This window comes from Camelus ferus, chromosome 1, assembly GCF_009834535.1.
Source record: "Camelus ferus isolate YT-003-E chromosome 1, BCGSAC_Cfer_1.0, whole genome shotgun sequence".
Lineage (NCBI taxonomy): Eukaryota > Metazoa > Chordata > Mammalia > Artiodactyla > Camelidae > Camelus > Camelus ferus.
Window position 1 is genome coordinate 61,195,221 of NC_045696.1, and position 13,895 is coordinate 61,209,115.

Genomic DNA, 13,895 nt, shown 5'->3' on the forward strand with positions numbered 1-13,895 from the left:
GATGACAGTTCCCTGGGGAGGGCAGGGCAGGGAGCACAGCCCTGCAGGGAGAGGAGCAGGGCTTCCAGGAGCCAGGCAGGGCCACCCATGGCCCGCCAGCTCTTTAGGATTACACTTGGAGCTGCCAAGTGTAAACACGCTTGATCATGTCTGAGGATCACCCAGGAATCCTGGTTGGACAGAGATTCCAGTTCAGTAGGTCCAGGTAGGGCCCAGGTTCTGCATTTCTAACGGGTTCCCAGGTGATGTTGACACTGCTGGACCTCATGCCACCCTTTAAGTTGGAAGGATAAGGATAAGGAGACCCTTAGAATGAAGGGGGAACACACAGGATGCAGCCTATGATAAGGCTGGTGATAACAGGGCTGGAGAGATTTCCCTCAGAATTTGTCCACTTTTTAAAAGTTCCACCTTGTCTCTACCTCACAAAGGCCAGTGAGAGAAGGGGATTCCGTCTGCCTTGTGTAATGAGGGAAGCCGTGCATCCTAGGGGCCATCCTGGTGGTGGCAGGAGGAATGAAGTGAGAAACTTCCAAAAGGACAGCTTCAGAGGAGGCAACTGGATCCTTGAGAACATCCCCACCTGGAGACAGTGTATTTTAATTTGACTTTTGATCGTGGAAAGGTCCATTCACCCTCAAGTAGAGTGAGCCCTCGTATTCTATCACCAGCTTCAACAATTACCAACTCATGGCCCATTTCCTCCAACCATCTGGACTGTTCTCAACAGATCACTTCATTCAGAAATATTTTTAAACATAGCTCCAAAATAGAAGTCCTCACTTTAAAAACGTACAGGTTTTCTATTAATAAGGGAGACCAATCTTTCTGAAAAGCCATTTAGCAATGCCTGTTAAAATTGTTACAAAGCAAAAATGTTAACAAAATAATGTGTTCATAGAGACTTTCTATATTTCATTTCTAAAGAATGAAAAATATGAAGTGTTTAAATATCATTTGAGAAGATGAATTTTAAAATATAGAAAACTGCTTGTAGTATCAAATGTTAAGTGACAAAGGCAGGTACATAGCAGTACCAGCCACTTGACCTTATTTTATAAAACCACAACACATACAACATGTATGTGCAGAGGGAAAAAAACTGACAGAAAATATATCAAAATTTCAAGTGACTTTCTGGGTAATTTTAATTCTCTCATTGTGCTTTTCCGAATGTTTCATTTCAACAATAAGCTCATATGAGAATCATAAAAACAGCATTTAAAAATACAGTAGTCGTGGGGGCTTACCAAAGGGCACCAGTGTTCTCCCAGGACTTTCCCCTTAGCCCACAGCATTCTCCCAGGTAGCCCAGGGCTTCTTTCCTAAATTAGGGGTTGCCTCCTTCAAAGCCCCGCACTCAGTCCCTCTTCCAAGCATCAAATCCTAGGTAGCCCGTTTGGCTCCAGATGATTGGCAAACCTGTTCCTTCCCTTCCCAGCTTCCTTGGAATGAGTCTCTTTAAGCACCCTTGGGCCTGGGCCAGCCTCTTTTGGACTTAATTGATTTATTGGGCAATGACTTGACACAATCTTAGCCCTCCCTTCTATCTGACATTTATCCAAGAGACTGCAATGTCACACATCACCAATAGGTGGTGCTGCCTGACACAAAAGCACTCTTGCCCAGGCGTTCTGAAGATAGATTTCAGGGAATATGATTTAAATTAATAATTGCTTGAGAGGATGTGATGACTGTGCAGACACAGCATTGCTGCATAAGGGCACAGGGACAAATTTACCACCTACCACTCCCTTCACCGCACAAGAATAGCCATTTCTATACCAAAAGTGTAGGAAGACAAAAATCTCAGAATAAAGACCATCCTTGAAATTGAGTACATTTCATTTTAAGAAAAACTCAGTTATGTGGTTCTTATTCTTTTTTTTAAATTTTTATTGAAGCATAATAATCAGTTTACAATATTGTGTCAATTTCTGGTGTACAGCACAATACTTCAGTCATATAGGAACATAAATATATTCATTTTCATATTCTTTTTCACCATAAATTACAAGATATTGAATATGGTTCCCTGTGCTATACAGTATAAACTTGTTATTTATCTATTTTATATATGTTAGTATCTGCAAATCTCGAACTCCAAATTTATCCCTTTCCACCCCCTTCCCACCCTGGTAACCATAAGTTTGTTTTCTATGTCTGTGAGTCTGTTTCTATTTATTTTCTTTAAAAAAAAAAAAAAAAAGGTGTGGTTCTTATTCTTATCATTTCACTGCAGGCTGGTGAAAATTTGAACCTGGACATGGACTGGCCTTCAGGAACCCCTACTCTAGCCAAGGATTCCAGGAATTGGTGGTCCCTCCTCCATTCTCCAAGTTCAAATTTCTCTAAAAATCAATGCACTTCAAATTAAGAACACCTTTATCTTCTTTGTGTGCAGTGTGGCCCACACGCTAGACTTTTCCTCTACTCGTGGCTGCAGTAGAGCGGTGAGCCTCTTAAGCAGAGCCATTTCTCTTAGAAACACAGATCTGACTTTATTCCTCTTCTTCTCTTCTGCCATCTTCCTTTGTCTACGAAGTCACAGAACTCAGCATTTCACACCAGTAGCTTCATGATCCAGGCCTGCCTCACTCACCAGGGCCATACGAAAGCCATTTCCAGCCCACCTCAGAAACTTAACAAAAGGTTGGATGCTAGACTTGCCAACTTCAGTACTGAGGCCAGGCCAGTTCGCATCTCCATGCTTTGCGCATGCCATTCCCCACACCTGCAATGCTTTCATGCCCCTTCACCTTCCTGGCACATGCCTATTCTTCCCCATCAAGTCAGCACAATGTCACCTCCTCTGCGGAGCCCCCTCTTCCCATGCCAAGTCACCTGGCACATAGTGATCTGAGAGCACTAATCGTCTTGCTGCAATGTCACAGTCCCCTGGGACACAGACTGTATCCATTCAACTTGTATTCCCTCTTCAGGGTTGACACAGAGAAGGTGTCCAATGAATCCTCATTGATTTATCAGTTCTTCATGTCGGCAAACCTGCGCCAGCTTTTTCAGTATCGTCCCTTAAGATCTTTTCAATAAACCCAAGAGATGCTGGCAAAAGCTGGCAGGTTGATGAGAAGTGGAGGGAAAAAAAAAACAGCAGGAAACCCTAGAGTTTAGGGAACTGTGTGTCTGGCAAGAAAAGCACAGGGTCTTCTGACCCTTTGAGGAAGCCTCAGATGATTTGGTATCCCTCTTACAGGAAATACTTCTGAAATGTATTAGCTCTGCCATCTTTTACCTCAAAATGACATTTTTTAATAGAGTCAAAAATGCCCAAATCTAAAAAAATAGGAATGACTTTGTAGCAAAAGAACAAATTGTTTCCAAAAAGGGGAGGAATGGGAAAAGAAGACAATTGTATACAGAGTTGTTCAGTGTATAATACAAGCTACTGATTGGCAAAGATAGGCAGGAACATGAAGAAACAAAATGCATTGTGACTCAGGTTATTGGGTACTTATCATGGCCCATGAACTTAGCAAAATGTTCTACCTATATGACCTCATTTAATCCTCACCATTCTATAAAGGAGGATTTAATTTCCCCCAGTCTACAGGCTCAGAAAGGTTAAGAAACTTTTCTAAGATCCAACAGCTGAAAATGAAATCCAGGTCTAGCAGCAATGCCCAAAGTTAACTTAATACTAACTTTTCCCCTTTTATGATATTATATTTGACTGATTTTTTTTAATTGCAGCTAAATATAATTCAATTCTTGCCTTAGGGAACAGGGTACACAGAACATGTTTGGATCTGAAGGATATCAACCTCCCAGGCTTGAAGGCCCACCACGCAAGCCAGCCTAGAGCCCCAGACACTAAGGACAGTGCCCCAGACCCATCCTGAGTGGCCTTTGTCTTTTGTAAATTCAAGCCATCAGCTTACTTTCTTATGATTTACCTCTTTTCCTAAAGTTCAGATGATAATAATGGTAAAGTTCAAAGGGCTATATTTCTTGATCCAGTAAATTCCTAAAAACCAGTAAGAAACAGACTAATAATCTAACTTTTTTAATGGCTCAAGGCTACTAACAGGTAGCTCATAGAAAAGGAAATATATATGACCCAACTTATTTTTTTAATGTTTATTCATTCATTAGAGACATGCAAATTAAAACTATAGACACCATGTTTCACATGTCAGACTGAGAAACCAGACAGCTGCGGTACCACATGGAAACCTCTCACACTAGCATCTGACATGGGGAACAGCCTCCTGTATGGAGAGAAAGCCGGCAGGATCCCTCACGACTGCACACACACTCTGACTCAGGAGCACCACTTCTGGGGACTCATCCTTCAGATTGCCTTGCAAGTGAAGAATAACCCACGTTCACCATTTATGGCTGCAACAGCTGTAATTGCAAAGGACTGGAAACCACCAAATATCCGTCCATCAAAAGGGGCCTGGTTAAAGAGATTATGGAACACCCATATCCATGCAACCCTAAACAAGAGTGGGGATGCCCTTTCAGTACAGCTATGGAACTCTTCAAAATACTGTAAAGGGTAAAAATAAGAAACACACCAGAAACTGATGATAATAAAGGCAGCCTCTGGAGAGGGGAGGTGGCAGCTGGGGTGGGAAATTTCACTGTATACTCTTTAGTACATTTTGAATTTTGAGCCATGTAAATTATTAGATATTCAGAAAAGGAAAATTAAAATACTTATACATATTGAGGCCGTCTGTATTATCAAAGTATCTGGCTTAGCTCCAGCTAACTGAGTTACTGTACTCTGTCCTGCAGTATATCCTGCCTCATGGAACTCTGGAGCAAAAGCTGGGGACTGTGAGTCAGTGACTTCATCAGATGGGTGCTCTGCCCTCTGCCAGCCTCTGTAGGGGAGAGACCCCTTAGGGTCAGCCAGGCCTGCACTTCCTCCCTCTGCCCACAGGTGGTGCTACAGGGCCTGCTGCCTGGGACAGATGGCAGTGGCTTGGGGAGCCCAGACCTCAGGCGTCTGACCAACAGGCAAAGAAACAGGCAGACACAAGTAAGTAACATAAAATAGAAACTAACTTTATTTCTCTGGAAGAAGCAAATATTCATAGCTGGGGCAGCAACTTTGGCGACAGAGGCTGGTGGGAAGACATGGAACAGCACAGGGGAAGAGCTGGGTCAAAGAGGACGCACTGGTGTCCCTCCAGGGCAGCTGCCCCCTTGGTCTCCTTCCAACCCTGGGGCCTTGGGCCCTGGTCCCTGCCAGAGAACGATCTGGCACCCTTGCTCTGCTACACAAGCCACATCAGGCTATTTCCAGGCACAAGATCCTAAGACCGGCCAAGTCCTACAACATGTCCATGGTGAGGCTGTAAGTCACATCCTTTCTGACACCCCAACTGCCTGCCAGGGGCTCCCTAATAAAGGGCCCAGCCCCCATGGTGCTGGTGCACCTTTCTGTGTGGCCAACACACCCTCCTCGCCTGGGTCAAGCCTCACTTCCCCACCGACAGGGCCTGGGTACACACTCCAGCCACAGGCCCTACCAGGGACTGGAGCCAGAAGCAGGTCAGCTGCGGGGCCTGCTGAGGCCACCCCCAGGCCTCCTTCAAGAGGCTCCTTCCTGCACCTCGGCTGAGGGATGAGAGCTCCGAAGTTGCAGGGACAGCACGGGGTGAGGGAGGGACAGGCGAGGCGGTGCTCCCAGCCTCCTGCTGCCTAAGCCTCACTCTGCCACTGGGAACAGCGGGCGCAGCAGGCCCTCCAGGCCTGGGCAGGGCGTCTCCCTGCCCTTGTCAGCTGGACAGGCTCAAGTGGTTCTTTCAGGGCAGACCCTCTGGCTCTCCAGACATCTCAGCGCCTAAAGGATGGGAAACAACCAGAAAGCCCCTCCATCAACAGGGGTCGGTGCAACAGAGTAGGGAATGTCTAGTGTGGGCGGGGGCGAGAGGGCCTCGGTGCCTGCCGAGTCAGCTGGAAACTAGTGGTTCTAGGCAATGATTTTGGAACTTATCAACCTGGGATGCCATCTTTAATAAACTAAATATAAGAGAACAGCAGTATTGTATATTAGATTAACTGATACAAATTAGTAAGAATAACCACGAGATAATGTGGTTACCGCAAAATACCAGCTAACATGGCATCCCATGGGCCAGACACTGGCTGCGTGGTGTGACAGCTGCATCCCTTGTTAATTCTTCTACCCACCTCTGTGAGGTAGACACTGTCATTTACACACATCTCACAGATGAGGACCCTGAGAGATCAGGAAAGGAGATAAGCTGACACCATGCATGAGAAGGCTGGGCTCTAACTCAGGCTGTCAGCCGCCAGCACCTACCAGGAGAGGACTGCACCACTTTTTGACGTGGTAAAACTTTCACTTGTATGAGTTTATATTCTGTATCGTGTACATTATTTACATGTCTGTGTATTTTGTTTTATACACACACACACACACATATATATATATACACAACATAAATTACATAAATTTTTTACAGGAAAGTAATGAATTTTTTTTTGGTTAGACATTCCTTTGAAAAGGCATTAGAACTTCTAAGTGTTACTCTGAACTGAAACAGGAAATGAAGAGGTGAGAAGCAGTTGTTTAAATCACTGGAACCTACACTGCTGCTCGCTGGGGCCCGCTCAGGAAGCCAGCCCCCAGCGCCCAGAGAGGCACCAATTCCTTTTACTCAGTTCATTTGAACAAAGTGGCTCTGAAGTCTAGATAGATGTGCAAGGTGAAACTGTATTCACCGAGAAATGTCTGCACCCCAGGATTGGGGCCCCCTTCTCTCCTCCCAGCTGGGGAGCCCTATGTCTCTGGCTGTGTGTGGCCCGCGAGGGGTTGGCTTTTCCCAGAGTGGTGTGCTCTGGAACACCCTCAGGGACAGGAGGTGGCAGGTGTGGGGCTCGCTCACTTGTGGTGGGCGGGGCCGCAGGAGCCCAGAAGGTGGCAGCCAGCCTGCTCCAGGTTCCAGTCGAACATCTCCAGAACTTTGTGGCACTCGCCTCGTGGCCGCAGACCTAACCCAAAGAGCTGCTCCACCTAAAGGGCAGAGGGCGGTGCCATGGGACACACTGGGGCCGAGGGGTACGGATCAGGGTAGGGCAGAGGAAAGCTGAGGTGGGGGCAGGGAAGGGGTGGGTGGGAAGAGAGCCGCAGAACCAGTCTTCAGGGTCCCTGAAAGCCAGAGTGGGCAGGAGGTGGCGGTACCTTCAGATACTGGGCAGCCCTCTGCACGCTCCAGCCGTGGCTCTGCAGGGCCGCCTGGCACTCCTCTGTGGTCACCCCATGCACCATGGCCTGCAGCTGGGCACACCCACCCACCCGTCAGCACCACAGGCCCCTTCCTCTGGGTTCCCTGGGCCCCTGCCCCTCCTTGCCCTGAGCCAGGCCTGCTACTCACCATCTGGATCTTGTCTGCTGGCCGTCCAGCCTCTGTCCCGTCCCCAGGGCAGCCCCTCTGCAGCAGCCGAGCAGTGGCCCTCAGGGTTGGTGGCCGGGCCCCTGGGTTGCTGTTGTTGGTGGAGAAGTTGGCCTTGGGGTCTGGGGCAGCCTGGGGCATTGGTCGAACGGTGGCAGTGGGGGCAGCAGGGGCCGGGGTGCTGGGTGGGGGTAGCAGCAGGGGCACAGGCACAGGGGCCGGCTCTTCAGGGCTCTGGGCCTCACGCAGGAAGCGCTGGTAGCGCTCCAGGTAGGGCGGGCGCTCAGGCAGCAGGTAGTAGTGGGTGCTGCTGATCTTCTTGCCATCTCGGACGATGGGTAAGATGCAGGGGCCAGCCCGGGAGCCAGGTGCCTGGATCACCTGGGGTGTGGCATACTTGGGGTCTGAGGCGAAGCTTTGGGTGGTGGGCATGGTCTTCCCAGGTGAGCTGGACAGCCGAGGTGGCAGTGGGGAGCTGCCGGGTGGCACGAGGGGGCTGGGGGTCCTCGAGCCTTGAGGGGACAGGGGCTCCCGGGGAGGCACCCGGGGAGGGGAGGCAGGCCCAGGCCAGCGCCCTGCTTCCTCCTCTCCCGAAGGGGCTGGAGACAGCTCACCACGTGGGCGTGTGGGCCTTGGGGGGATGGGCACCCGGGGTGGAACCTGGGGCTTGTCGTCACCCCCAGGGCTGGGCGAGGGGACCAGAGAGCCGGCCGGGACCTGCAGCTGCCGCATGCACTCCTGCTGCAGCGCCTGGAAGATCTCTGTGGTCTCGGCTGAGTTGGGCGGCTTGCCCCCACCCTGAGGTGGGAGGAACAGGTTGTCCTCCAGCGGAGGGAGGAGCCGCGCCGGCTCAGGCACAAAGGCATAATTGGTCTCGCCCTGGCTGAGCCCAGCAGAGACCCCTGCACCCACCAGGGTGCTGTTGATGGAGCAGACCTCAAAGTCATCCTCATCTTGGGCCACATCATCATAGGCAGGAGGCGGGGGCAGCGGGCGTGCATCCCAGTCCACCACAGGCGTGGGATGCAGGGGCCGGGGCAGTGCCCGCGTGGGACTCTGCGGCGGGGTCTTGTCCAGCAAGGAGCAGGCATCCATGGCCAGCTGTGCCAGTGAGGGCGCACAAGGCTGAGGGGCTGGGACCACGGGCTCCTCACCAAAGTCGATGAGTGTGACTTCACCGCCACCGTGGCCTGCCTTGGTGCCTGGCACCCGGGCCGAGGGCTTCGCTAGCCACAGGCCTCGGGGCAGTCCTGGCTTCCGCAGGCCCAGCCTCTTTAAGTCGCTGGACAGGGGGTCTTGGTCCTCACTCACAGGGTCATAGGTTGGTTCTGCGACAGGGAGGCAGAGTCAGGCAGGGGGATGGGAAAGGTGGGGGTGTGGGCAAGATAGCCAAGCATCCCCCACCTACTGCTCACTCCTAGTTCCCCCAGAAGTCAGCCCTCAGCTGTCAAAATTCTCAGTGCGCACAGACCCTATTCAAACCACAGAGGGCAGAACCTGGTCCAGATGCAGTCAGCCTTTCTGGGGGTGGTGAGTCCCTGCCGCCATCTCAGCTAGAGCAAGCAACACCCCACACCTGTCTGCCTCTGACACCCCCTCCATCAACACAAGGCCCCAAGTACCCCTGCTCCTGGGCCCTGGTTAGTAATCACTGCCCAGTTACGGCACACCATTAGTGCAGGCGAGGTGGTTCTGGGCAAGCTCCCACCGTCAAGGGCAAGAGGCACTATCCTTAGAGGATAGAGCTCCTGATCAGCTGGCATGAGAGCCCAGACACAGCCTCCACAGGCCCCAAAGGGAGTGAGGCAGGGCCAGGCAATGGCAGGGAGAGGCAGAGGTGGGCGCCAGGATCATACGCTTGTCCCAGAAGCCCAGGCTTTTGGGGGTGGGGGGAGAGGCAGGCATGCTGGGCCAGGTCAGCAGCAAAAGCTCACAGCACACACCCGCTTCCCCTCCCACCCGGCCAGCCAGCCAGGGCTCTGTACCTTCCAGAAGAGGAATGAGAGAAGAGAGGGGGCGGGGGCAGGGGCCAAGGCACCGAGAGCAGCCCCACTTACTCTGAGTGAAGATGACAGGCTGCGGAGGGCGAGGTGGAGGCTCCCCTGCAAGAAAGGCCATGCAGAGAGTAGAGGGGGCAGAGCAGGAGCAACAGAGGACAAGGGAGGCGAGACAGAGCCAGACAAGAGGGCAGAGCATGGGGGTGGGGAGGAGAGAGAGAGAGCCGTGAATAGGCGCAAGTGAACGGACAAACCCAGCAGCAATGGGAAGCAGTGGGGCGGCAGGATGGGAAAACCATGTTCCGGAGCGACAGGCCCAGGATCTGGGAGATGGATGAGGCTCCTGGCCAAGATGGAGCCCATGGGGTGGTTTTGGCTCAGGAGAGGAGAGCAGGATTAGGGGGAGTGAGGAGAGCCAGGATCTGAGCACGGTGGGGAGTAGGAGGGAGGGGGGAAGCGGGCAGGCCAGCTCAGGACCGACCGAGGATACCCACCTCGGCGGATACAGCTGCCTCTCACCGTCCGCCCCACGCCCAGCTGGAGCCAGGGACACAGCTGTCCCCCTGCTGCCCTGACCCAACCATCCCAGAGCAGGAACAGGCGGCTCAGGGTGGCCTGAGGAGACAGCTGATAAACTAGGGGACCCAGGGTCACGGGAACCCTTACTTTTCACCCTGCCCAGATGCTGGGTGGGTCTGGAGGTGCTCAGTTCCACGCTCAGCAGGTCAGGAGGGTCCATGGGATTTCCCAGATACAGCCTGTGGGGAGAGAAGCAGGTCAGAGGCGGCGAAGGGTGTGGGGTGGTGGCAGTGAGGACACTCCAGAGGAGAGCTGGGCTTGTGCCCTGGGGTCAGACAGAGAACAGAACCATCTCGCCCTAGCCCCTTGCAGATATGGGTCTGGAGCACAGGACTTCCAACTCCCAGTGGCTCCCTTCTGTAGATTTAGCTGTGACCAAGGGAGGGTACTGTGGGGGGGTGGGCAGAGAATGAATTCCTGACCACAGGTTGAAAATTCTAGGACTGCAGGGGCTCCAAGGACACCCTACAAGGGCAGAGCTGGCCCTCTACACCCCCACAGTGCCCCAGCCCACGCCCGGCAGCAACCTGCTGACACAGCCTCTCTGCCAGGCCCTGCAGCACCTGGGCCACATGGCCCGGTCAGGGTGGCCTGGAGGTGGGGTAGCAGCTGGGCCACCACTGCGCTGTGCCGACTGTCAGGATCTGGGACTTAAGTCACTGAGGCTGATGAAAGCCAGAAGAATGGGGCTGGCCATGGCATGGCGCCCTGGGAGCAGGCAGAGGGCTCCAGGCCTCCTTCTGGAGGGTGTCTGCGCTCTCCGGCCCCTGCCTGGCTCTTGTGAGGTGAGAGAGGGCCACCCTCCCAGAGCTTAGCATTCTGGTGTGCAGGGGCAGGCCTGAAGGGCCTGCTGTGCTGTGCCACTTGGGTTGGAGACATGTGTCCAGAGAAGTCAGGGGAGAGCGCAGCCATGAGTGGGACCAGCGGATTAGGCCTGGCGGGAGGAGCTCAGGTGGCTCCCTGGGGCGGGGCAACCAGGAAGTGACTAATTCTCCTGAGTATCCTCCCCAGATGCCCCCAGATGACCTATTCTTTCACTTAGAGGAGACTGAACCCCCCTCTCAGGCCCAGAGCGAGCAGACAGGTTAGGGTGCTGGGGCTGCTGCCTAACACTTCCTTTGAAGTTTCCCCACAGGGAACTTTTTCTGTGCCTCGCGGCCCTGGGCCTGAGCCAGCAGCTCCCGTCTCCAGGACTCCCATACTAGCAGCAGAGGAAGGGAAACTGCTACCCAAGTGCTGGGGATCAAGAGAGGCTTTCCTATTGAACTGCTTCTAAAGGCTGTTCTGAAGTCCATTTTCCAAAGGCCAGAGTGTCAGAGGGAATTAAGGTGGGAACCTGGGGGCCTTTCCACTGAAAGAAAAAGTAGGTCCATCCTTTGAAGCACCAATCCCAGTTCCGCCTACAAGGAAAAGCTGCTAAACAGGAACCCTTGGCCCACGGTTGTAACGGGGACCTCGGAAGCCTGGAGAGCCATGTGCCCGGAGAGGGGGCTGCTGATCCTGGAGCTCCAGGTGGGGTGCTGCCTGTACTCACTCGTCGATCTTGTCGGGGAAGCCCCAGCAGTGGCGGGGGTCGCTGTCGCCATGCCCCGTGTGGATGAAGCTATTCTGCAGGGGCTGGCTGATGTCCTGGGCCGACAGGCCAGCCACGGAGGTCACCACGTTTCGAGGGAAGGGCCCCACACACAGCGTCCGTGTGTTCTGCCCTCGCCACCAGTAATTCTCAGCCCTGTCCAACAGAGATGACATGGTGAACACCAGAGCGTGGTGGGACAGCCCCAAGGAGTGGGGGCCCCTTCATACCATGCTCTCTTCAGCCATGGTATCTGACCACTTTGGCAGAAGGGTGTACAAGGGCTAAGGCCTCAGGATCAGAGTAGTCTACCATCAGCCCACCTCCTCCTGGCAGCTCTCCAGGACCTGCCACTCCCCCAGTGCAGGGCCTGGCATTTGTACACAGCCTTACCCTAGGGTGGGTCAGACAGCTCTGCCTACAGTTTACAAATAAGGAAACAGGTTCAAACAAGTGACATGACTTGCCTACAGTTACCAAAAAGAGCGCAGCAGACACAGGATGCAAATCCAGTTGTTAGTCTCATACCACCACCTCACCTCCCTCCTCCTCTGGCCACGCCTAAGCCCCAGTCCTCTCCTGGCCACCCGATTCCACCCTTCAGCCCAGTTCCAGTTCTGAGCTACATTGGCTCAAGGGAGCACCATGGCCTTAGCACTGGGCTTAGGGCCAAGCCCTCCAACCACAATCTATCTCCTCAGGCAGCCTTTCATCAGTTTGGAAGCACTTGGGGCAACCCACGCTATCACGCACCAGTTTACATGTCCCCAGTGCCTTCTGCCTCCCCTTGCCAGGACCGTTGGGCCCCTCACCCTTGCCCCCATCCACCTCCTTGCGGGGAGAGCTCTACTTTCATCTTAAACAAGGGGTCCAAAAGGGAACCTAGCCTCCCAGTGTGGCTGGACTGTGGGACCACCAGTCCTTCGCTCTAAACTCGATAGACACAAAATCTATTGACGCAGCCTAAGTCCAGGACTGGGGTTGGGGTGGGAGCCAGGCTAGGTGGGCAAGAAAGAACAGAGCGCCCTCCTAGATGCTTCAAATGCCAAAAAGCCAATAGGTCATGAGGCTCCTGCACCTGCTGCTGGGGTCACTCACACCTCAGGGCAGGGGCAGAATCTGGGCTACCGCAGAGGTGGTGAAAGCCTCATACTGCTGTGGTGGACGCGTGTGGCACCAAGCTGCAGGCCTCCACTGCCAACCCCCAACCCGTACATCACCTGTCCATGCCAGGAGCGTAAAGAGAGGCTTCCTCCAAACTGCAGCCAGAGCAGAGGGGTTGGGGAAGGTGAAGGCTGGCAGGAGGCAGTGAGGCCTGAGCACCTAGATCCTCCTCCGTGAGGTGATGCGGCCACCGGGGCAGCACGATCCCCAAGTAGCCCCTTCGAGAGACCAAAAGTTGCACCCCACGAGCACAGCAATCCTTGGGGAGCCAAGAGGTGTGGCAGAGGAAGGCTGGGAACCCAGCCTCCTTGCCAACAAGGCTGCAGGCCGGCCACCACAGACACAGCAACCCTGTGATTACCACGCTGCCCTCCGGGTGGGAAGGGCAGGCAAGGAAGGAAGAAGAGAGGACAACACACGGGAAGGGACAAAGCCCATCCAAAAATAGCAGGGCCAATCCAAAGAGAGAAACGCCTCTCCTCCCTACCCTCCAGCCACCGACCGACCGGCTGAGGTCAAGAGGCAGGCTGGGGAACGCCTGGCATCCGGACCCCCTGCTGCTGTCCCCCAACACCCATGGGCCCTCTGGGTCCCGCATGCCCCTCCACAGAACAGTCTCAGACACCAAGCCCACAGCTGGACACTGGACTCTGCTCTCCACACCTCTTCAGAGGTGCTCATTAACTAAGGTGGAGAAGCAGCGCACAGTGCAACAGACTCACGTCCAAGGCCAGGTTTACACCGTGACCACGCCCTCCCAGTGGACCCTGAGTAAGGCCAGACTAGCAGGAGGTCACTCCCTCCGCTCCTTTCCTTTTCCCAACACAGCCCCTCACTCAGAAGCCTCCCCAGACCCATTTCTGAGAGTGAACGCAGAGCCAAGCCCACCTCCTTTTGTTACAGGTATGGCCGAGGGAAGAGCCAGGCCTGGAAGAAAGGGCTCCCTTGATCACTGCTAGAAGTCCTGACGCCAAGTCTCAGAAAGGCTTTGCTACTGCATAAGGGGGAGTCAGGAGTGCAGACTACGCATGAGAAAGAAAGACCACCTCGGGAACAACATCCCAAGCACAGAAGCAGCATCCTCCCAACAAAGGTCAACTCCGACGACGCCGGAGATGCTGCCACCCTGCCCACCGTCCCCCTTGAGGCTCAGTGGGGTGGAGGTGCCAGCAGTCCAGCTGCTTCTCA

At 53.7% G+C, this 13,895-nt stretch overlaps 1 protein-coding gene across 12 annotated transcripts in view; it reads right to left on the bottom strand.

Moving 5' to 3' along the window:
* Nucleotides 1-5,016: 5,016 nt before the first annotated feature.
* The window catches only part of TNK2 (tyrosine kinase non receptor 2), a 42,210-nt gene continuing 33,331 nt past the window's right edge, over nucleotides 5,017-13,895 (bottom strand). For 4 of the 12 annotated variants that reach the window (XM_032481196.1, XM_032481211.1, XM_032481158.1 and 1 more), the window contains 7 exons: nucleotides 11,505-11,699; nucleotides 10,058-10,149; nucleotides 9,380-9,496; nucleotides 7,377-8,722; nucleotides 7,184-7,279; nucleotides 6,888-7,015; nucleotides 5,017-5,818 (listed from right to left, as the gene is read on the bottom strand). In XM_032481196.1, coding sequence (XP_032337087.1) covers nucleotides 5,812-5,818; nucleotides 6,888-7,015; nucleotides 7,184-7,279; nucleotides 7,377-8,722; nucleotides 9,380-9,496; nucleotides 10,058-10,149; nucleotides 11,505-11,699 — 1,981 coding nt within the window. In that variant the 3' untranslated portion in view covers nucleotides 5,017-5,811. Of the gene's footprint in view, nucleotides 5,819-6,883; nucleotides 7,151-7,183; nucleotides 7,280-7,376; nucleotides 8,723-9,379; nucleotides 9,497-10,057; nucleotides 10,150-11,504; nucleotides 11,700-13,895 lie in introns of those variants that run through there. The other 8 variants (XM_032481187.1, XM_032481181.1, XM_032481156.1 and 5 more) reach the window with 7 other exon arrangements.